We start from the raw sequence: 19,648 nt of genomic DNA, 5'->3' as shown, positions 1-19,648 counted from the left end.
AATGCCCGCAACCCTCTTATTTACATAGAGACGCGATTAGCCAATCGGGAGTCAGCACAGGAGAGGTTTTTGACCGCTCTGTCCAATAGCTGTGGGAGGTATAGAGTTTTGGGGAGTGCATATAATCAACATATTATCGAAGGTGCTTAGATATTGATCCTGTATTTCGAGGTAGTTCAAATTCACCTCTCTTGGACCTTCAGGCTTGACCTTAATTTTTCTGCGCTTGGTGGAGAATAATTCACGCGTAAAATGCCGAAGAGAAAGGTGAGTGTCGTTTGTGCCATCCGGATCACTTCACTGTAGTTTTTCTGCTCTTGCATTTGAGGAAAATAGCGGTGCGCGATTTTGTGGCGACGTTGAGGCAGGTGAGGTGATGCCAAAGTTTGAGGAAGCGTCTTTCAGCCCGCAGCCTTTCAGGTGTATTTAACACGTCGTTGCTTGTATGGGAGATATTTCATCAACAACATTTTATCTTTTTACACTATAAATGTCCCTGTGTTCATCTCAATGGCCGTTCCTGTGGTCGTTTTATTTGTCACTTCCCTGTCCACTGTGCGCACTGGTGAAAGTCAGACGGACCCGCCGGATGGATGGATGCGTAAGTCCCGTAGGAGACGTGCGTGATGATAATTCTTGTGGGCGCGTTTCACGCATATATGAGACTTATAGATTGTGAATAATGTGTAATCTAAGAGAAAAAAAGATCACCACCTCCCTGTCTCATTTTAGTTCTCCAGTAGCGATGAATGGTCGGCGCCAAGCCGATTGAACACACCAATAATCAGATGGAGAGAAAGGAATAAAGAAAGAGGGGATCAGAGACAATTGCCGCCGTGTTAAAAGAGGCCGTGACACTGTCTAAACAGCATTGCACGACGAGCTCCAGTGCATTGTATCACTGCATACATGGAAACTGGCTTTTCTACCATCTAAAAACTGCCATTGTCTGCGCAGATTCGCCTTTGAGGACAGAGAATGGGGGGCCTCTAGGGGCGGAGGTCGCCCATATGCAAATGATGCGATTGCCAACCTGCAGGCTAAACTAACATTGTTTTTTTTGTTTTTTTTTATGGCGGGGGTGGACTCTCCTGTGCTCTGTCCTTACCTACCTGCAGCCACCATGTTAATGATAGGATCATCTGAACGAAGCCTGACAGCCCTCACTGTGTGTTGTTAGTCAATAACTGCGTCTAAATGAATCTATGTTTATATTCCAGTATTCTTAGGGGGGCTCAGTTCTGGGCATGTAAACAAAAAGCCTCCATTAAAATGATAATCACAGCTTCAAGCCTCTGGCATCATCATATATCATCATCAGACAATATGAAGTTCCAATTACATATTTGATTTCCAACTGAGATAAAAAAAAATTCAGATTTAGATTTAATCAGATGAAACATTAGAGTTGTCCATTGATTCTGTTATTTAAAGCAAAAATACAAACTTATAGATCAATCCAGATAATACTAAATTAATTTTGAATGATGAAAGTTAAGACCTTTAAGATTCTGAGCTCTTTGTATTGTACACATATGTATTGAAATCCTTAATATATTACTCATTAAATATTCTAATAGGCTACCTGATAATGTACTGGTGGATCAGGATGAGGATGCTGCCAGGAGGAAAACTTATTATGTTGGTTGCTATTTATATTCAGCAGTTTTTTGTTTATTTAGTATGGTTTTATTATTTGCAGGACTTCAAGTTTTGTGATCAAAAGAACAAGTGTTATGAACAGGGCTGTACCCAACAATTATTTTCATTATCAAATAATTGATCATTTGGTCTGTAAAATGTCAGAAAACAGTTGAAAAATTCCCATCACTGTTTTCGCCAACCAAGCTGAAGTCTTTAAATTGGGTTAGGGTTATTTTTTTCTATCATAAAAGACTAGAAAACCAGCAAGTATTCAAAAGTGAAGCCAGTTCATTTTTAATCTATGAAAATAACTTAAATGATTTAACGATTATCAAATAGTTGCAGATTCATTTTATGTTGATAATTGATTATTTCTGCTCAAATCACACTTTAATTACATTAGTATTGGTAAGTGGAATTTCTGTTCAAAAGAAAGACATTCCTCTGAAAAATAAGAGCCTCCAAGATTGACCTTTTTCCGAAGCTATATCGCTCTATGATTTGCATTATTACCTTATTATTACTTCATCATATCATTCATCCTTGTTCACCACAATAATGATATGCATGACTGAACAGAATAAACCCTAATGAACCAAATCCGATTGTCCTAATCACCAGTTTTTAACTATAGAGGGGTAAGATCATGCTGTGGGTGTGTGTTATGGATGGGGGGCTGTCTTGTGTGTGTGTGTGTGTGTGTGTGTGTGTGTGTGTGTGTGTGTGTGTGTGTGCACCTGGAAACACTCACCGTGGTAACAGTCTCTCTATTTGTTGCTTTATTAACTACAGTCTCCAGAGGGTCCTGAGGGCAAGGAGGCCTCCAAAGTCACAAAACAGGAGGTAAATGTTTCGGGTGTGTTTGTGTGCTGTGCGTGGGCGTGCAGGCGTGTGTTTGCGTGCTGTGTTTTTTTGTATTGACAAAGAGTGAGCGTGCGTGTGTGTGTGTGAGAGAGAGAGAGTGAGTGAGACAATAGACACATGACAGGTTAATGATTAGGACACTTGTAGCAGTCACCAAACAGATCAGCTCAAGATCAGGTCGCAGAGGTACAACTGATATCTCTCTGTCTCTCTCTCTCTCTCTGTCACTGTCTCTCTCTCTCTCTCTCTTGTCATCATCCCTTGCTCCGGTAGCCCACCAGAAGGTCAGAGAGATTGTCAGCGGTAAGTTTTGTTCTCCCCTCCCTGTCTTCACCTCTGTCACTGTCCTCTCCTTCCTCTCCCCGCCTCCCCCCTCCTCCCGCCTCAGCCTTGTGAGATAATAAGTGGCATATTACCAAAGCTCAGAGTAAAGTCCTCACCCAGTTTATGGATTTGATCAGTGCATTTTTACAAATTCCATAAAAATGCTCCCCTTTGCGTCTGGCTTGGTATGCATGTCTTTTCTCTGTTGTCTTTGTCCATTCTCAGAGTGGTCTGTAGCAACACCTTGTTGATGTGTTGGGCTGCACGATTACAAGGGTGCATATTGCAATTTTATATTCTAAGAGTTAATGAAGGTAGAATATTATTATAATTCAGCTAAACTTACTAATACTACAACTATACTTGGAAAAGTTTGCATCCAAATCCTGGTAAAACTAATGATTATGGATAGAAGCCATCATTATATTATCCAGCAAATGTATCGTTAGGTGATCGCGCAGCCCTGCCATACAGACCATGTGTTTTTATCTGTGTTGTAATTTGCATGTTGAACTCATCCCTTTTGAGTCTTTGCATGTGTTTGTACATTTGCATGTGCACTTTAAAGGAATAGTTTGACATTTTGGGGTGTACGCTTATTCTCTTTCCTGCAGCAGGTCAGATGAGAAGATTGATAGCACTCTAGTGTCTCTATTAGGATTGTTCCTAACAACTTATTTCACTCTCGATTAAACAGAAATTTAAATTTAGACTAGTCAGCTAGTCTACATACAACCTTATTTTAATTTTCTAGATCAGAATACTGCCAAACTGCGCTGCAGCCTCGGGCTAGTAGCGGGCAGCTGCGGAACATCTTGGACGCAACGGTTAATCACCGTTGTAAATTAATAAAATAGTTTAACCCACTAGTATTTCTGGTTCCTACTAGTGAGGGTGGCAGCGTTCTATTGTTTAGTTGACTAATCGCACAGTGTTAAAGCCACAAATTGACTCTTTCTCGGCCAGATGACTTGTGGAGCTGTTTCCCCTTGTTCCCAGTTTTTATGCTAAGCCAACTAAGCTAACTGTCAAGCTAAGTTGGCTGTAGCTTCATTTTTAACAGACAGACGTGAGAGTGGGAAGACGAAGAAAGAATAAGTGTATTTTCCCAAAATGTCAGCCTACATCTTTAAGCTTTTGTGACACTTTTCAGGAAACATACTATCAGAAAATGTTTGCATGTTTCCTGATTTGATTTGAAATTTCCTTTGAATGCCTTCAACTTCAATTCAATTAATTAATTTCTTGTGTTTTTCAAATCGTTCTCCCTAATTGTAAATGTTAAGCTCCACTTGCCTCAAAGTAAGAGGAACTTGTGTCTTTCATTTATCGTCTCATGTGCAGAGTGTCCGTAATTGCTAAAGGAAAACAGGGATATTCTGAGAAAAAATCACATGATTTGATTTCACAGCAGTGTTACTGTAGCTCGTGGCTTCAGGGTAACGTGGTCCACACTCAGCAGCCTGGAAAAAGCTCTGAAGCAAACTTGCTCACACTGACTGGCTAGAGTTTAAACTCCCATCTGATATAGTCATTGCACAGTGGTCTGAGGTTAGTTCACTTTTAGAAGAGGCAGATATTTAAAACTACTTAGCACGGGGATATTGTCAGATCCCATTGCTTAGGAAATACAGTACAAGCACTTCATCATTATTAACATTTACAGTGGGATCCAGTGCAGACATTCCAATCCTCTGTGGGCTCTGTTCATCCTAATGAATTTTCTAAGATGCTCTTCTGGCTAAAGAAATATTATATTAAATGGTAGTGAAAGACTCTGCAAGAGCGGAAAGATAAACTAATATTTCTCCAAACACTATAAACTTATTAATAATGTCAGCTTGGTCAGTCCTAACTGGCTTTCGTGTAATCTGCAGAAACCTGCTCCTCCACCCAAGCCTGAGGTCAAGCCCAAGAAGGCCATCGTCAAGGTAGAGCGCGTGCACGCACACACACACACACACACACACACACACACACACAGCCACCCCTGCAATGATTTATTTAAATACCCATAAATTTGCAACAGTCTGAGGGAGACAGTTGCCTCTCACTACTAGTCTACTAGAGTCTATCAGTTTATGCACTTAACAGAGGCTGCTGGATGTGGAGAACAAACACAGAACTCCTCATATTGCAGTTCACACATTATATTTCAGCTACACCTACAGTATCCAGGGCTCATTATTTTTTCTCCAAACATCTTGGAATTAACTGGTATTTATTTCAAATATTAAAGAGTTGAGAAAATGTTATAAAACTGTAATTTACAGCACCAACATTCTCGAGTTTAAACTTTTATAATCATCATTTTGTCTTCCCTTTCTATTATGAGGGGCAGGACTGTTATTTAACAGCAGGAAACTGAGGGAAAAAAACTTACAAATGTTAAAATTTTGGTTGAAATTAGTTTCACTTGGAACAATCTTTTAACAAATCTGGATATTTTGGGGTGAAAGTGAGAAAAAATCCAAATGAGGAGCCACACACATACAAAAGATCATCATACAGAGAACATTTTTCATGTGCGATAACATCTGTCAGCATCATGTGTATATGCAGTGTATGTTCTTGTAATGTTTTCTGTACAGAAGGTGGCAGATGATAAGGGGGTGAAGGCAAAGAAAGGTGGCCCTAAGGGAAAGAAAGAAGACGGCCCTGCCCAGAACGGAGAGACCAAGACCAATGAGGTATGTAGAGTGAAAAATCGAAAGAATAAAATACATCTCAAAGAGGAAAATATACATTGACTCTGAGAGAGACAAGAAAATAACAATCTTTTATGCCCTTATTTTGTCAATTTGTGTATAAACGTGAACACACGTATGCATGCACCACACCTATATTCCTCCATAACCCACTGCTTAACCACATTACTAATAATCACATCTCTCACACATATGCACGCTGAACACACACAAACACACACACACACACACACACAGATCTATGTGTCTCGTCCGTCTGTCAGTGTGTCATCCATCAGAAGCACGGCCCCCTCCATGATGTCAGTGAGAGGGCAGAGTGAGACAGTCAGAGTTAAGGGTATGGTCGAGTGTTTCTAATCCATCTTTGGTGTGTTTTGAACACTAACATGTGGTACAATTTACACTGACATTGTACATGAATCGTGCAAACATTTACCCAGTGTGCTTTGCAGTGCTGTGTGTGCTGGCAAGAGAGAGAGGATGAAAGAAAGTGCAGTGAGAGAGAAAGCGAGTGAAGAAGAAGTGAGGATGTGTGGCGGTTTCCTCGCTGTGTGCAGTGAAGTGGGCCAAGGACAACTTTTTACACACGAGCAGGAAGGTTCAGTGCTGCTCGCAGAGTTGTGACGTAGAGGATGATAGGCTGACTGTGCTCATAGACAGCTGGCTCCACCAGTCTGCAGGCAGAGGTAACAGACAGGAGATGTTCACTCCAGTAAGACTGTGCACGCACACATGCACGCGCGCGCACACACACACACAGCCGGATTCCCTTGTTGAGATAATGTTGATTCCCGCTGATACCAGAGGAGTTATGGGTTTCAGTGAGTAGCTTTTAAGAGCAATGTAGTGAAGAAAGTGAGCGCTCTCGTGTGTTGTGCAAGAGTGTATCTGTCAAAAAGGCCAATCTCGTGGACACATTTTAGTCTGAAAAATATTCACTGAGGATCATTTGAGCTGACAACTTGAAGCTGGTATCAGTCTCACATTTAAGAGTAAGTTCAGTCTAATCACAAACATATTTTTTAGTGGTATATAGTCATGTAGCTTTGTGTTTTATTTGCTTAGGGTTTTCAGATGGATGTGTGGTGTGTGTGTTCTATGCTCAAATCAATGAGAAATGGCCCTTGAAAAATTCAATGGCAGCTGGTCTTTTCAGAAACAAGGTTGCAGACACTGTTGATACTCCACAGACCTAACTGTGAACAGTTGTCATTGGAACTACTTTCTCTCTCCTTGGGAGAACAGTTTACAGGTTATATGTGAAAATCTTTAAACCTTAGTGCAAAAAACTGAAACCATCACCACTTGCCAAGAGTTAGCTTAGCATAAAAGTACGCTTCAGATACTCCACTGACCCATTTCTTTCCATGAATATATTCAGAGAAGATTTCGGGTTAAATTTTAATGCTTACAAAACAGTTGCTGTCTTTCTCTGTTTTGAAAACCATTGCCTTGTTCCCAGAAGTTGCAAAGCTGTTTGATTACTTTGCCCCAAAGTAAAAACCCCAAACCACTTCAGATCTGCGGCACAGGCTGAGGCAAAGTTACTTAGATAAGTCGGTAAAGATGCTTCCAGCGACAGACCCATCAAGCTAAAACCAGGCGCAGCCAAGCGAGTTTCACATTCATTCAGGTTATGGAACAAGATCACCTTTCATCTTGCAGCTGGTTAAAGGCTGATTTAGTTACATGCAGAATGAATTTGGTCTACACCCACTGAGGACTTGCCAGGTGAGTCTTGGCAGAGCAAACCAAGCCAAGTGAAAGTTGTAGGTTGGCTTTTTGAGGCTACTCTCAGGGGAAACTACCTGTGGAGAGAATAAGACTTGACCCAGCGTGTAACTCCTTTACTTTCTCCTCTTCCTTCCACCAGGTAACTGAAGCAGCGGAGGATGCCACTGAGGAGAAGGCGTAAAGACACGGACGCGTCCACCGACTCGTCCCCTCTTACTCCATGGCAGCAAAGCATCTTTTTTTACTGACGATTTTTGTACCATGCTGAATTTTTTTTAGACTTGTGATAGTAGAGATGGACAACCAGCAGCCCCATGCCCATGTGTTCACACTCCTTTCAGCTCCTCCACCTACAGTATGGTTTTTGCTCGATTCTCCTCCCTCCTCCATTCTGCATCGCTATACAGTCCGCCTCTCAGACGCAGAAAGACAGAATGAAGTGGTTTTATCAGATGGCTGCAGATGTTCTTCAATTTGCCTGAAGGGGGGCCGTAAACACGACTGTTATGATCTTTAAACCAGCTCTGCCTATATTTGTAGTTATACTTCTCTACAAAAGATGATCACTATTCTCGGGCACTCTGACTGATTCAGAGATGCTCCATTCTCCCCCCTGATGGTAAAGTTGAGGACTTGTGGATATGTGTCAGCAATGTGGATGCAGAGCTGCAAGAAACCAGGTCCGTAGTCGCCATGGAGAACATCTGCAGCTTTTTAAAAATCTTACTTTTACGGAATTACCGCCACTGTGTTTCACATAGCTCCTTTCGTACGTGTGCGGGAGTGAATGTGTTTGTGCGTCTCTGTGTTTGACTTTGTTCACTTTGCCCCCCACCCTCCCCAGCCCCCCGAACGCCTTGTCCTGCAGCAGAGTGACATAGCAATAATGAGTGGTGCTTCTGTTCTAGACGGCTCTATTGGCTTTGGACCCTCTGGGCTTCTCTGAATTTCATCCTGTTGGGAGAATATTTTGAAATAAAAGAAAAAGTTGATGTCACGTGGGAGTTTTTCTGTGTCTCTTCTCTTATTGGTGAACAAAACTACGTGTGCGGAGTTATGTATGTTGTGCATTGCATGTGTATTATCTCTAGTTAGACAGCTATGCCAAATTTTTGTTCTAACCACTGGTATACTGTAATCGTATACCATCACCCGTGCTGGTTTTTGTAGTTTGGAAAACTCAGGTAATCTGTGCAAAGCTCAATGCATGTGTTTGCATGTGGCATGTGTGGTGCTTCAGTTCTAGAGCTCCTTTTCAGTGTGCTCATGTTCAGAGTTAGTTTTGAAACCAAACACAAAGCCAGCGCTGTGTGTCTGTGTATATCTTTGTGTGTGTGTGTGTATGTGTATGTGTGTGTGTATGTGTGAGGTCGCCAGGGGCACGTGGCTGTGTTAAATACAATTGCTGTGTCAGGAAGTGAAAGGTCAGCATTTGCCAGAGTGGTGGGACCTGATGAAACCATACAGTCTCTTTATTGAGGGACAAGCTGTCACTCACACTCATAGACCAATGACATGTTCCCCTTTTTAACATGAGGAGGTGTGGAGTGATGATGTCTGAATACCACAGATACTGGAGAGGCCAATTAAAATGTATTATCAGGAGCCTCAGTAAACAGTATGATACCTCTTTTAACAAGGATGTAACAGCAGTAGGAAAGTGCTGAATACATATAAATATTTACTTGAAAGGTTTGTTTTTCAAAGTAAAAAATCTCTCACCTTCCCTAAATTCCCACATTTTAACCCCTATACCATATCATTGATATCTAAAGTAATGCTGCACAGGTACCATAGTGATGATTAAAATCTTTGTGCTGGCATTCTTGTGGCTACAAGAAGATGATGACAGTGAATAATGGTGATAAATCCATCCCAGCTTGCAGTAGAGCCACAAGGGCAGTACAGTACAAGCAGGGTTATATACAAGCTATGACTTAACAGCACAGCAGGTGCATAGAGATATCAGCCTCCTGGAATAATATCTTTCAGTTTTTGTGGCATTTTTGAATATTATATATATATATATACACACAGAGAATGGAGTATTGTATCTAACCAAATCTCCAAACCTTTCAGCAGTCTTCACAGTGTATTTGCAGAAATATACATGAGACATGGTAAAAACTACAGGATACAGTTTGGTACAGAGCAAGGATTTATTTGGTCAACACCAATTAAGCTCAAAGAGTTTCAGAATAATAGAAGATGTAGCAGTTATAGAACTTTTGTGTCCCTTACAAACACTAGATATCTCCTGGTGGACTGTGTGTTGGGTAAGACAAGCTCAAAGCACATCAGTGAATTCCTATTTATGTTACAGGAAGAGAAAATGTGTAACTGATTACATTTCTCCTCGGAACCCATAACCTTTGACACCTCTATGGCCCCCTGCTCAGCTGAGTGGTACAGAGTGAGATTGCCTCCTTGTGGCCATGTCAGTCAGCACAATAACAACTACACTGGATGGGTCAGGATGAAAGGTAACCTGGAAGAGATTGGCTGGGCCTAAAAATTCAAACCTGGCCCTATTCCACAACACAGTGTGTTTTTATTTCCAAGCCATAAAGCCTGTGAAATATGTTGTACAGATTGCAGGATGGTCTAGAGGTTTAAGAGACCATACATCAAGTGGGTGACACATCTAAAGCTGGTACTAGCTCCCTAACAGCTGTCAGGTTGCTGTATAGTTGTTGAACTTTCTATGAGTTTCTTAGATCAATAGGGGGCCGCATGCAAAAATAAAAATATCAGTCATCAACTAAGTATCACATTATCATTATCATTATTATTACTATTATCATCATCATCATCATTATTATAATTATTATTTTCATTACATGTCCTGTATTTAGTTACGTACAGTATCTGTAATGAAAGGTGTTGTTGCTTCACTGTTCTTGGGATTACACCCCAAGCGACAAATTCAGCCTTACATGACATGAGCACATTTGGCACAGCTAACCTAAGTGTCAAACCAACCCGTCAAACCAGTGGAGGGTCAGTATTTATAAGTGGAAGCAAAAATGGCAAAATATGCCTCCTGTTTTGTCTCAAAGAAAAAAATACGCCCACCTATGTTCCAGAAGACTTTTGACATGGAAATATATGGCAGTTGATGTAGCCACTGGATGATCACATCCTCTGTAGAGTTTCTGCCTGTCTGATATAGTGTCTGTATTATTAGTGGTTGACACAGCCACAATTAACCCACAAGTGCAAAGTAAAGAATATAACAATGTAAATAACGGCAACAAAAATGGGATTTTGAGGAAAGTGCATGTATTCCAAACTGCCTGTCACCTTTGCAAAACAAATACCAGCTTAGGGCATGATATGGCTACATGTATATAAGTTTTATATACTGAATATTCATCTGATTTTTCAAGTCTTGTTAAGTCTTAAAGAGAATTAAATTACTCTGTTTAAATGAGAGGAACAGTAAGTGTGTGTAAACTGATGACATAAGGGTGTCTGCAATTCACGAGAAAAACATATGTAATGTGAAAAGCTACAATAAAGCTGTTAATTAAAAAACTGATAATTTCTTTATTTTCATTCAAAATAAGTTTTGGTGTTTTTTAATGTCATCAGTGTCCTTTCAGACACAAACTGGCTTGTTCCTTTATGTCTCTGTTAAGTGACGTGTACGCAACGTTAATAGCAGAGTTGTGTCTATACCAGTGTCTGTGATTTCTGAAATGACACTATTGAATCGAAAAAATATTTGGCAATATACATTGTATACAAAGATAAAATAATACCTTATTGAGGTAAATTACACCATGTAAGCACCTGCTCACATTCACATGGTTTATACAGAGGTGTAAAGAAAGAACAGGGAAGAAAATGTGTGGAGAAAAAAAAAATCAAGCTATACCTTTTCAGTGGTGTTTGAAATACGTTCACACGTGCACACTGAATTTAAGGTTGTGGGTTTCCTGGTTGCTGCAACAAAACAGTATTAGCCTCACTTTCAAGGTGGATTGTTTTGTAGTTAATAAACTAATCTCAAAGCACTTCAACCTTAATGTAAAGAGATTGTGCTAATATCGAGTAGTAATTACAGTAATTACTTATGCTTTCATTGATGTCTTACTTCAAATAAGAAAAGCAGTTTATGAGGTCAGTAAGAAAAGACTTGAGGTTTTTTTTTAAGTTGACTGCCTTAAAAATAGCTGTTCAATAAACACATACGCTATGTCCTTCACATACATAATATAATATGATTTGATTGTCCAAAAATAGCACCTGAGTGTTGTTCCTTTTTTATTCACAGGTGTCTCATGAACCTCAGAGAAAGTGTCCTGTCAGTCATGTAACTATTTTCTGAATAATCTTCCTTGATAGTCTATCTTGCATAAATGTCTCATTGCCATTAAATTCCTGTAACTCACGAGGTTTCATTCATTAAGCTGCATTCCCCTTCTTCTCCAACCCTTCCCCCATTTTACTGCCTGGCAGTATTTGGAAGAGAAATGGACGACTTCCCCACCAAACGGCTCCCAGAGAGAGTGGGTGTGTTAGCTAGACATCTTGTTACACAATACCAACAGTATTAACAAGCGAGGCCAACGAGAACACACAGAATTATCACAGCTAGCTGTATTATTTAATGGAACCTAGCTGAAGCGGTTAGATCGGCTATAAATCCCTCTCAAACACGGTAGCCATGTTTTACATCCGCATGTAAAAATACAGGAAATACAACCGAATTTACGGTGTATCAATGCGCAACTAAATTAAATGTATGTAAGAATAAGACTGTAATTATTAAAACATGATAAATGTCAGCTAGCTACGGGGTAAGAGCTATTCTGCAGCAATGTATCCTCTCCTTTAGCACGCTGCCATTTCTACCTCCCCTCTACAGTGGCGTGCGTGAAACACATGGTATTCCTCCGCAGAGGGCTTGCGCTTTTTCCTTTGAGGGGGAGGGGGATTTAAACAAACATGCCTCCACAATCGAACGACCGCCACTAAAATTCACCCCGAGGGATATTTACCCCCAGAATGTCGTGGCGGTTGGTTCTTTACAAGAGGAAGACGGTGTTTTATGGGGTGAAACGTATAGCGCGCCCTAATTGCCGCTTCGCGGAGGAATACTCGACGCAGCCGGGACTTTGTGTGAGCAGAGCTGAATGGAGGCAGCCTCTTCCTGGTGGATAAACAGTGACAGCTACAGGGCAGCCACCTAGACCCACCACACAGGCTCTGGCGCTGCCCTGGCAAACAACACCAAAATGGCTTCAGACAGTACACACATCGCGCAGTTGACTTCTGGTGAGTAAAGGAGATCGGAAAATATGTCATGGTTGTTTTAATATCCCCACAATTTCCTCGGTGCCCTCTTCTAACGCAGCTCCCGTCCTCTTCTCCCCCTCCAACCATACCAGAACTGTACTTCCTAATAGCCCGATTTCTAGAAGCTGGACCGTGTCAAAAAGCAGCCGAGGTTGGTGTTTTTGCATTTAAGAATAATTTATAATATGTCCGAAATTGTCATGGGGTGTAATTTTGTATTTGTATCCTATTTTCAGACCCTGATAAGGGAGGTGGAGGAGAAGGAGGTAAGCAGTCAGCAGTACGAGAGAGATGCTTCTCCCTGCACTGTACTTTGTGATGTTGCTTTTACTCTGATTTATCATTTACTGTTTTAAAACATCACTCGATACATTTATGAACTGGATGATCACACTCGACACTATTTTTCCACCTCAGCTGCTGCCCAAAAGACTGGACTGGACGGGGCAGGAACACCCCGGGACGTATGAAAATTTGGTAAGGGAGCCCTATAACTGAGGAAAAAGTTTTTAGAGAGCAAAATAAAAATTGAATTTCCCGCAATTTTTAAATCAGGTGGTAAAGAAAAAACTGAATAGGACTTTGCAGGGCGAGCTGGCTGCAAGTTGGGGCCGTTTTGGGGCATCAAGGGGTCGGGTCCCAGCCTCATGTGCACCGTGGTGTGCGAGTTTGGTACCATGCATATCCTAAAGGTTTTAATAGTTGTTGGAAAAATGTGTGTGAAATGTTGATACGTCATGAGTGTTGTGGTGTAGGAGCGCCAGGATCCGGAGGAGGGACTCCCTGCGCCACAAGCCAGAGAGAGATGGAGGCGCTCTTGTCCTGCAAGAACCATAATTTGTGTGCATGGGTTGAAAACACACAGGGGGCAAGAGTTAGAAAACAGGAGTTTTTGAGGAGAATATAAACAGTATATTCAGTAATGCTGGAGTTACAGCTCCCATTTGAGGGGAGGCTGCTGGCCGCTTGTTGTGGAGTCATTTTGGAGAGCAGTTGTGGGGGACTGAGGTCCAGACTCGGATGGAAGAGGAGAGGGAGATCAGTTTATGTGAAGATGCGAGGTAACGTTGAGTTGACATCTTATTAATCGCGCTATTAATTGACATGCTAATTGTCATGTAAACAAACAGGGCTCGCCTGAAAGCGCCGTTTACGCATGGGGGCGTGGAGAGAATTAATCATCGCGTACATATTTATTTCTTAGCCAGTCTGCTGAAAGTGTTCGTCCCCATTTTTGTGCTGTTTTATAAGTTTTATTTGAACACTTATATAAAAATAACGACCTATGGCCTATTTAATCCGCAAAGACCTACATTTTTGTGGATTACCTCTCCAACGTCCACAGAGGCAGGCAGATGAACATTGAACACGAGATCGCATGAAGTGTGGCTTGAACTGGATGCAAATCTATACGTTTAAGAAATTATTGACAGTGTTTTTCTGCCTGCCTCTGTGTGTGTGTGTGTGTGTGTGTGTGTGTGTGTTTTTTTTTTTCTCTTCCTGCTTGGCTCACTCGGCTCTCCGTTCCTCCTCCTCCTCCCTTCCCTAGCCGTTCAGCCTGCCTCCTGTCTATTGTGCATAATTTCCTCTATTAGAAATGCTGCGGAGGGTTTTTAATTATTAGAAGTGATATATTTATATATATATATATTTAAAAGATAGTGTGTAGAGGCTGGAGCGATGGATCACGGTTGTTTGTCAGCTGTGTGAGGTTTTTGTCTGGGCTGCTACAGAAGGGGGTTGGGCTGCTATGAGGAATCAACGCTGATTTCAGAGATATTGTAATAATTAACTGTATTAATTGTGGTTAATTAATTAAGGTGGATTAATGTGATTCTTTTCGTTTTACATATAAAATTGATCAGGAACACAATGCACATAAATATAAGGCTATTTTTTTGAATGAAATGAAAACATTATTATGACTATGAATATATTTATATTAATTTATTAATTATACATTTTCTAGCATGAGTGATTTGCAAATTTTAACATGGTGGTGCTATTTAATGTTATAAATCTATGTTAAAGACAAAAACGTTTTAGGTCAAAGATATTTATAGATTTTTAAGCAGTGTGTTGAAATATAAGGTAGGTGGTTATTCAGAAGGTGCCTTGCAGGCGTGTGTGCAGGACCATGTGCTCTCTGGTGGTGCTGTTGTGGCTGGGGCAGTGTTATCCGTTACCCTTCAAAAGCAAGTAAAATGGAGCAAATTGTTATTACACATCACTCCAGTGGTGTGTGTGTGTGCGTGTGTGTGTTCGTCGTGGCTCTGCGTGTACCTGAGAGAGGCTTGTGGGCTGATATGTGCTTAGAAACACTGATCACGTCTCTGAAGCAGCAAGGATGTTGAAAGCAATTAAGGGGTCATTAATTGTGTGTGTGTGTGTGTGTGTGTGTGTGTGTGTGTGTGTGTGTGTGTGTGTGTGTGTGTGTGTGTCTGTGTCTGTGTCTCAGGGAGAGAATAAGTGTTAGTGTCAGTGCTCAGATAAAGGAATGGAGAAATGTGTGCTTGTGTGTGTGAAAGAGAGAGAGAGTAATTGTTTCATTTCAGGCTTATTTGACCTAGTTCAGATATTTAAATCTGATGTGTCTGAAACAAAGCTGATTACTGCATGTCTGATTGAAATTAATACATTTAAAATAATCCTGCATCCTGAAATAAACACAGTGCTGCATGCTGCATGTTTATCTCTCTCCCCCTGTGCTGTGGAGCTGCTATTCCAGTCATTCAGTCGTGTGTGTCTGTGTGTTTTCAGAAGTAGGCCATGCAGGAGCATCTCCATGTGTCAGTGGAATCAGAGACACACTGTGTTTATAACAGTGTGGCTTTCAGTCTGCTTCATGCTTATGTTGCCTGCCACGCCCCCCTCTTCTGCTGCTGCTGCTGCTGCTGCTGCTGCACCGTACTGTTGAAAACTGTAACCATATCCATTTAAAAGACAAACAGCATAACTGAATTGAAGCATTCATTTTGTTGCAGATATCATTTTATCCCCCTCATGCAGTTAAAAAGTGTGTAATCATTTTAATTTTTCCAAATTATTCTCTCTCAATTTATTTGTGTTGAAATGCTCGGAAATTGGCAGGCAGTAATAATTTTGTTGATAAAAGGACAATTTTCCAATTGAATTCTGAAGTACTCAGCAAACCAAAAAGGCGTTTGGGGGAGTGACCTTGATTTTTGCTTTTTCTAATGATGCTGATTTTTTTGTTTATGTGCTTCAGAATTTAAAACTAAATGGATTTAAGCCAGAAAACAAATCTTTTTGTTTACAGGCCACAGTTACTTGTAAATGCTTAACTATTATTTTTTCACTTGCCAGCCAGTGTTTTATTTTTAATTAAGACCCACTGAAGATGTTTTTTTTTTATCTCTCAAAGTGTCCAGTAGGTTTTTAGGTTTGGAGAAATAATGTGGCAGCATGTTAATTCTTATAGGGAGCCTTCTTTTCTGAGCAACAAAAAAGTAGAGGTAGTAGATGTTTCATGTCTCGATGCATCATCTTTTGGGAAAAGTTTGAACAAATTTCTTTCGCTTTACTTTCTGCCCTGCTCACCTCTGACTGGTGTTTGCCCTTTATCAGTTAGATTACAAACTCAGATACATATGTGTGTGTTTGGGATCAGGTGAAGCTCTACCGGCACATCAGTCCAGACCACCTGCTGCAGGTCTGCACCAGAGTTTGTCCGCTGCTGGAGAGGGAGGTCCCTGCCAGCGTGCCTGGACTCACCAGCCTGCTGGGGGCCGGCAGGCAGAATCTCCTTCGCACCAGCAAGAGTGAGTGGATGTACAGTGCATGTGAACATGAGCCACTTTAATGTACACGCATGCAAACACGCCCTCTCAGGCAAATATTATGTCTTACTGCATATTCGCGTAGACTAACAGACCCCATGTAAATACATTCTTTCATGTGCTGATGCAAATGTAAGTGTAGCTGCATACAGAAAAGCTCTCATAGGCCAAGTCATAATAGTATCTGTATGCTGTGTGTGTTAAATGTGTATCAGTGCTTTTCTTTTATGTTTTTCTTTCTCTAGGTTGCAAGCATGTTGTGTGGAAGGGCTCAGCACTGGCTGCACTTCACTGTGGACGACCACCAGAGCCGCCAATTATCTATGGGAGCCCACCTAATATTGGTATGGAAGAAAAACCTTGAATTTTACAAAAGAAAAAATTTAATTCAACCACTTTTCCTCTTTGTTTGTTCCTTTGATCTCTAGTCTATGAGTCAGATCTTACATACTACACTGTATCTTTGCTTGCCAAAGTCTCTTCTGCCAGCAGCATTTGACAGTAGTGTTAGTATTGATTTCCTTCAAAATCACAGTGTGTTTTTGTGCAAGGAATAAATAGACTTGTCGCCCATTTTTACTTTCTTCCATTAAATAAGTGAGTTTTTGTTAACTGGATACTCTCTTCTCCACATTTCACGTTGTCCTTACTGATGTGTATCTTTGCTTGACGCCCAGTGGAGACGAGCTACGGCCGTCGACTGAACGGTTCCTACCGTCTGCGGCAGCTGGTGCCCACCGCTGTGTACCAGCACATGAAGATGCACAAGAGGATCCTCGGACACCTGTCGTCCGTGTACTGCGTCACCTTCGACAGGACGGGACGGCGCATCTTCACGGTAAGGCTGTGGTTTTTGTGTGTGGTGGTGTGCGGCCTGTGTGTGTGTGTGTGTGTGTGTGTGTGTGTGTGTGTGTGTGCGTGCGCTGGTGTTGAAGGAGCCTGTTCAAAGTGACTTCCCTGACATTTTTTGTGCATTAGCGTTGGTTCTGTGTTTGTTTAGAGTCACCTCTTGTGTGTTGTGCATGTGTTTGATTGTTACAAGCTGTCTTTTGCTTACCAAGATGACCAGGCATCTGTGTTCCTTGTTGTAACAGTTCTGGTAGGAGGTAATTACTGTTTACCTTAGCGGGGTGGGATGCTTTTTACTCGCTGACTCACAGCTATAGCTGAATTCAGCCTTTCAGGAGAGAAATTCATACACAGCTTTATGATGTTGAGGATCATGTCTTAAAGAGAGGAAACAAGGAATTCCCTTGTTGTCAAAAGGAGTATGCTGACCTTTGCCCCCTGGATTTCTTCTTGTAGATATTATGCTGTGTTAGCTTCGTTCTCCATGTGGTGGTGTTGGAGCTGCAGCACAGGCGATCTGTTAAATATTGAACGAACAATGAGATAATGTTGATTTAATGTTGCCGTCCTTCTGTTTGGATCCTTGAGTCAAACACTGCCTGCTGCTATACACCATTTTCAGCTTTCACTTCTTAAATCTCTAAAAATGGCTGTCTGCTGAGGGGTGGGGGGGTCTCTCTGTCTCTCTTTTTTCCCGTTATCTCTCTCTCTCTCTCTTTCTTTTTCCTCTCCCCGTCCCTTATCCTGCACTGCCCCTCCTTTGTTCCTTTCTCCCTCCCTTTCTCTTCTCTCCTCTCCCCCCCTTCTTCTTGCTATTTCTCATCATAACTGGAGAAAATGTTTCCTCTGAGGCGCTGGCTAAGTGCCAGAATTAAAATTCATTCTTAGTCTCCCTCACTTTCTCCTTCTCCCCTTTTTCTCTCAGCTCATTTTTTTTCTCTCTCTCTCTCTCTATCTCTCTCTCTCTCGCTCTCGCTCTCTCTCTCGCTCTCCCTCTCTCTCTCTCTCTGCCTCGCCGTCTCCTTTCATCACAAGATCATTTTTATTTATATATTTTTGTATTTTTGGATCTCCTCAGTCTTTTTACTTGGGCTTTGCTGCAGTGGCAGGCAGATTGATTGATAGTTGATTAATTTGTTTAGCCTAAACATTCACCGTGATCATGTGTGATCAATGTTCATGTGCGTATAGGTTTGGTTAAACAAATGATTGGCGAACAGCCATATGGATTTGAGTAATATAGCTTTAGAAACGGCTGCAAGCTCATTATCATGGCCATTGGGAAGGACAAATTAGACCAGCTGGACTATGGATTGTTTGTCCCTGTGACAGTATCTAACATAACTTCACATCTATAGCAACAAGGAAAGTTTGTGCCAAGTCGCTGGCATCTCAAAACCCTGCACCTTTATAAGCATTGCTCTCATTTGGCCATATCATTTTTTCGACCATCTTGCCACAGCTTTAATTTGTCCTTGTGCTTTTCTAAATCACTAAGGGACCGCTTGGTGTTTTGATCAGTCCAGAGAAAATAACAGCTCCAGTCAGGCTCTGCTCTACTGGTGATGAAGCGAGTGATTATGATTTATTCAAAGGAGGGGGTTGGTGTTTTCATCTCACATTTCCTCTAAAATCTATGTGGACGCTGATGGCGCGGCCTGTCTTTTAAAATGTTTTGCAGTTATAAAATGAATGGTTCGGCATGTTCTGTGACCAACTAACTGTAATACAATCTGATGTTGTCATCAGAGCCTTATCCCCCCCGTTTGTCAGAAATGGCTGATTTTGATTGAAACTTGAGTCTTGACAATCAGTCTGCAAATTTATGAATTCTTACACTCTTAAGTCTCTGCTGTATTTTTAGCTTTAACAAACTGCACAAACCAGGCTCTTATGAGTTTTAACATCTTGCTACTGGTTATCTGTTTGTTTAAATTATTTTGAGATATTAATCGGGGCACAGATGGTTCTGGCACCGTGTTGAATCACAGACATTTTAACCCCTGGCAAACTGGATCACAGCCAGAAATTCTCAGCTGAGTCCCCGAAGGCTGTTTTCATGTCTTGATTGAAAATGCTTGATCAAGAACCTCAATCTAGATTAAAGGATGTTTAAGAAGCCCCCTCAGGAATTTAGTTGCTTTTGTTCTCCATTCTTTTCTTACATCGCTTTTCCTAATTTAGTACTAAATACTCCACCAAGAGGACCTTCCATCTAAAACTGCACTTTTGCTGGAAACGCACAACAGCTTTTGTCAAGATGAGACATTTTCTTGTGAGGTCTTACTGAAGCCAAAGCCAACACACATTAGTGGTTCTCTGCAGTTTGATATTACTCTATCGTCTTGAGTGCAGTTGAGCCGAAGCGAGGTGTGCTCACAGTGCAGGCCAGTCTGTCTCACAGTGGTGTGAAAAATCTCA

The 19,648-nt window shown here is 41.3% G+C and overlaps 2 protein-coding genes across 3 annotated transcripts in view; both read left to right on the top strand.

Moving 5' to 3' along the window:
- The first annotated feature begins 104 nt into the window (after positions 1-104).
- On the top strand, positions 105-8,271 carry hmgn3 (high mobility group nucleosomal binding domain 3). Of its 2 annotated transcripts, XM_022737991.1 has the most exons (6): positions 105-267; positions 2,437-2,487; positions 2,782-2,811; positions 4,710-4,763; positions 5,424-5,522; positions 7,414-8,271. In XM_022737991.1, the coding sequence occupies exons 1-6, from the start codon at positions 253-255 to the stop codon at positions 7,453-7,455; spliced, it is 291 nt and encodes a 96-aa protein (XP_022593712.1). In that variant the 5' UTR covers positions 105-252; the 3' UTR covers positions 7,456-8,271. The 2 variants fall into 2 exon arrangements, with proteins under 2 accessions (XP_022593712.1, XP_022593713.1); XM_022737992.1 differs by lacking the exon at positions 2,782-2,811.
- Positions 8,272-12,287: 4,016 nt separating this feature from the next.
- Positions 12,288-19,648, top strand: part of phip (pleckstrin homology domain interacting protein) — a 41,228-nt gene continuing 33,867 nt past the window's right edge. The window contains exons 1-6 of the mRNA XM_022765297.1: positions 12,288-12,401; positions 12,815-12,844; positions 12,996-13,055; positions 16,210-16,360; positions 16,624-16,722; positions 17,056-17,216. Coding sequence (XP_022621018.1) covers positions 12,288-12,401; positions 12,815-12,844; positions 12,996-13,055; positions 16,210-16,360; positions 16,624-16,722; positions 17,056-17,216 — 615 coding nt within the window. The remainder of the gene's footprint in view (positions 12,402-12,814; positions 12,845-12,995; positions 13,056-16,209; positions 16,361-16,623; positions 16,723-17,055; positions 17,217-19,648) is intronic.

This window comes from Seriola dumerili, unplaced genomic scaffold (assembly GCF_002260705.1).
Source record: "Seriola dumerili isolate Sdu_G_001 unplaced genomic scaffold, Sdu_1.0 BDQW01000025.1, whole genome shotgun sequence".
Lineage (NCBI taxonomy): Eukaryota > Metazoa > Chordata > Actinopteri > Carangiformes > Carangidae > Seriola > Seriola dumerili.
The sequence above is the reverse complement of the archived record's forward strand: the minus strand, read 5'-3'. Positions and strand labels throughout refer to the sequence as shown.

What these genes read in the sequence shown, in the direction of transcription:
- hmgn3 (XM_022737991.1), top strand. An exon ending in CCAAGAAGGCCATCGTCAAG is followed by an intron (nt 4,764 to 5,423) that starts GTAGAGCGCGTG and finishes TTTTCTGTACAG; the next exon opens with AAGGTGGCAGATGATAAGGG. An exon ending in GAGAGACCAAGACCAATGAG is followed by an intron (nt 5,523 to 7,413) that starts GTATGTAGAGTG and finishes TCCTTCCACCAG; the next exon opens with GTAACTGAAGCAGCGGAGGA.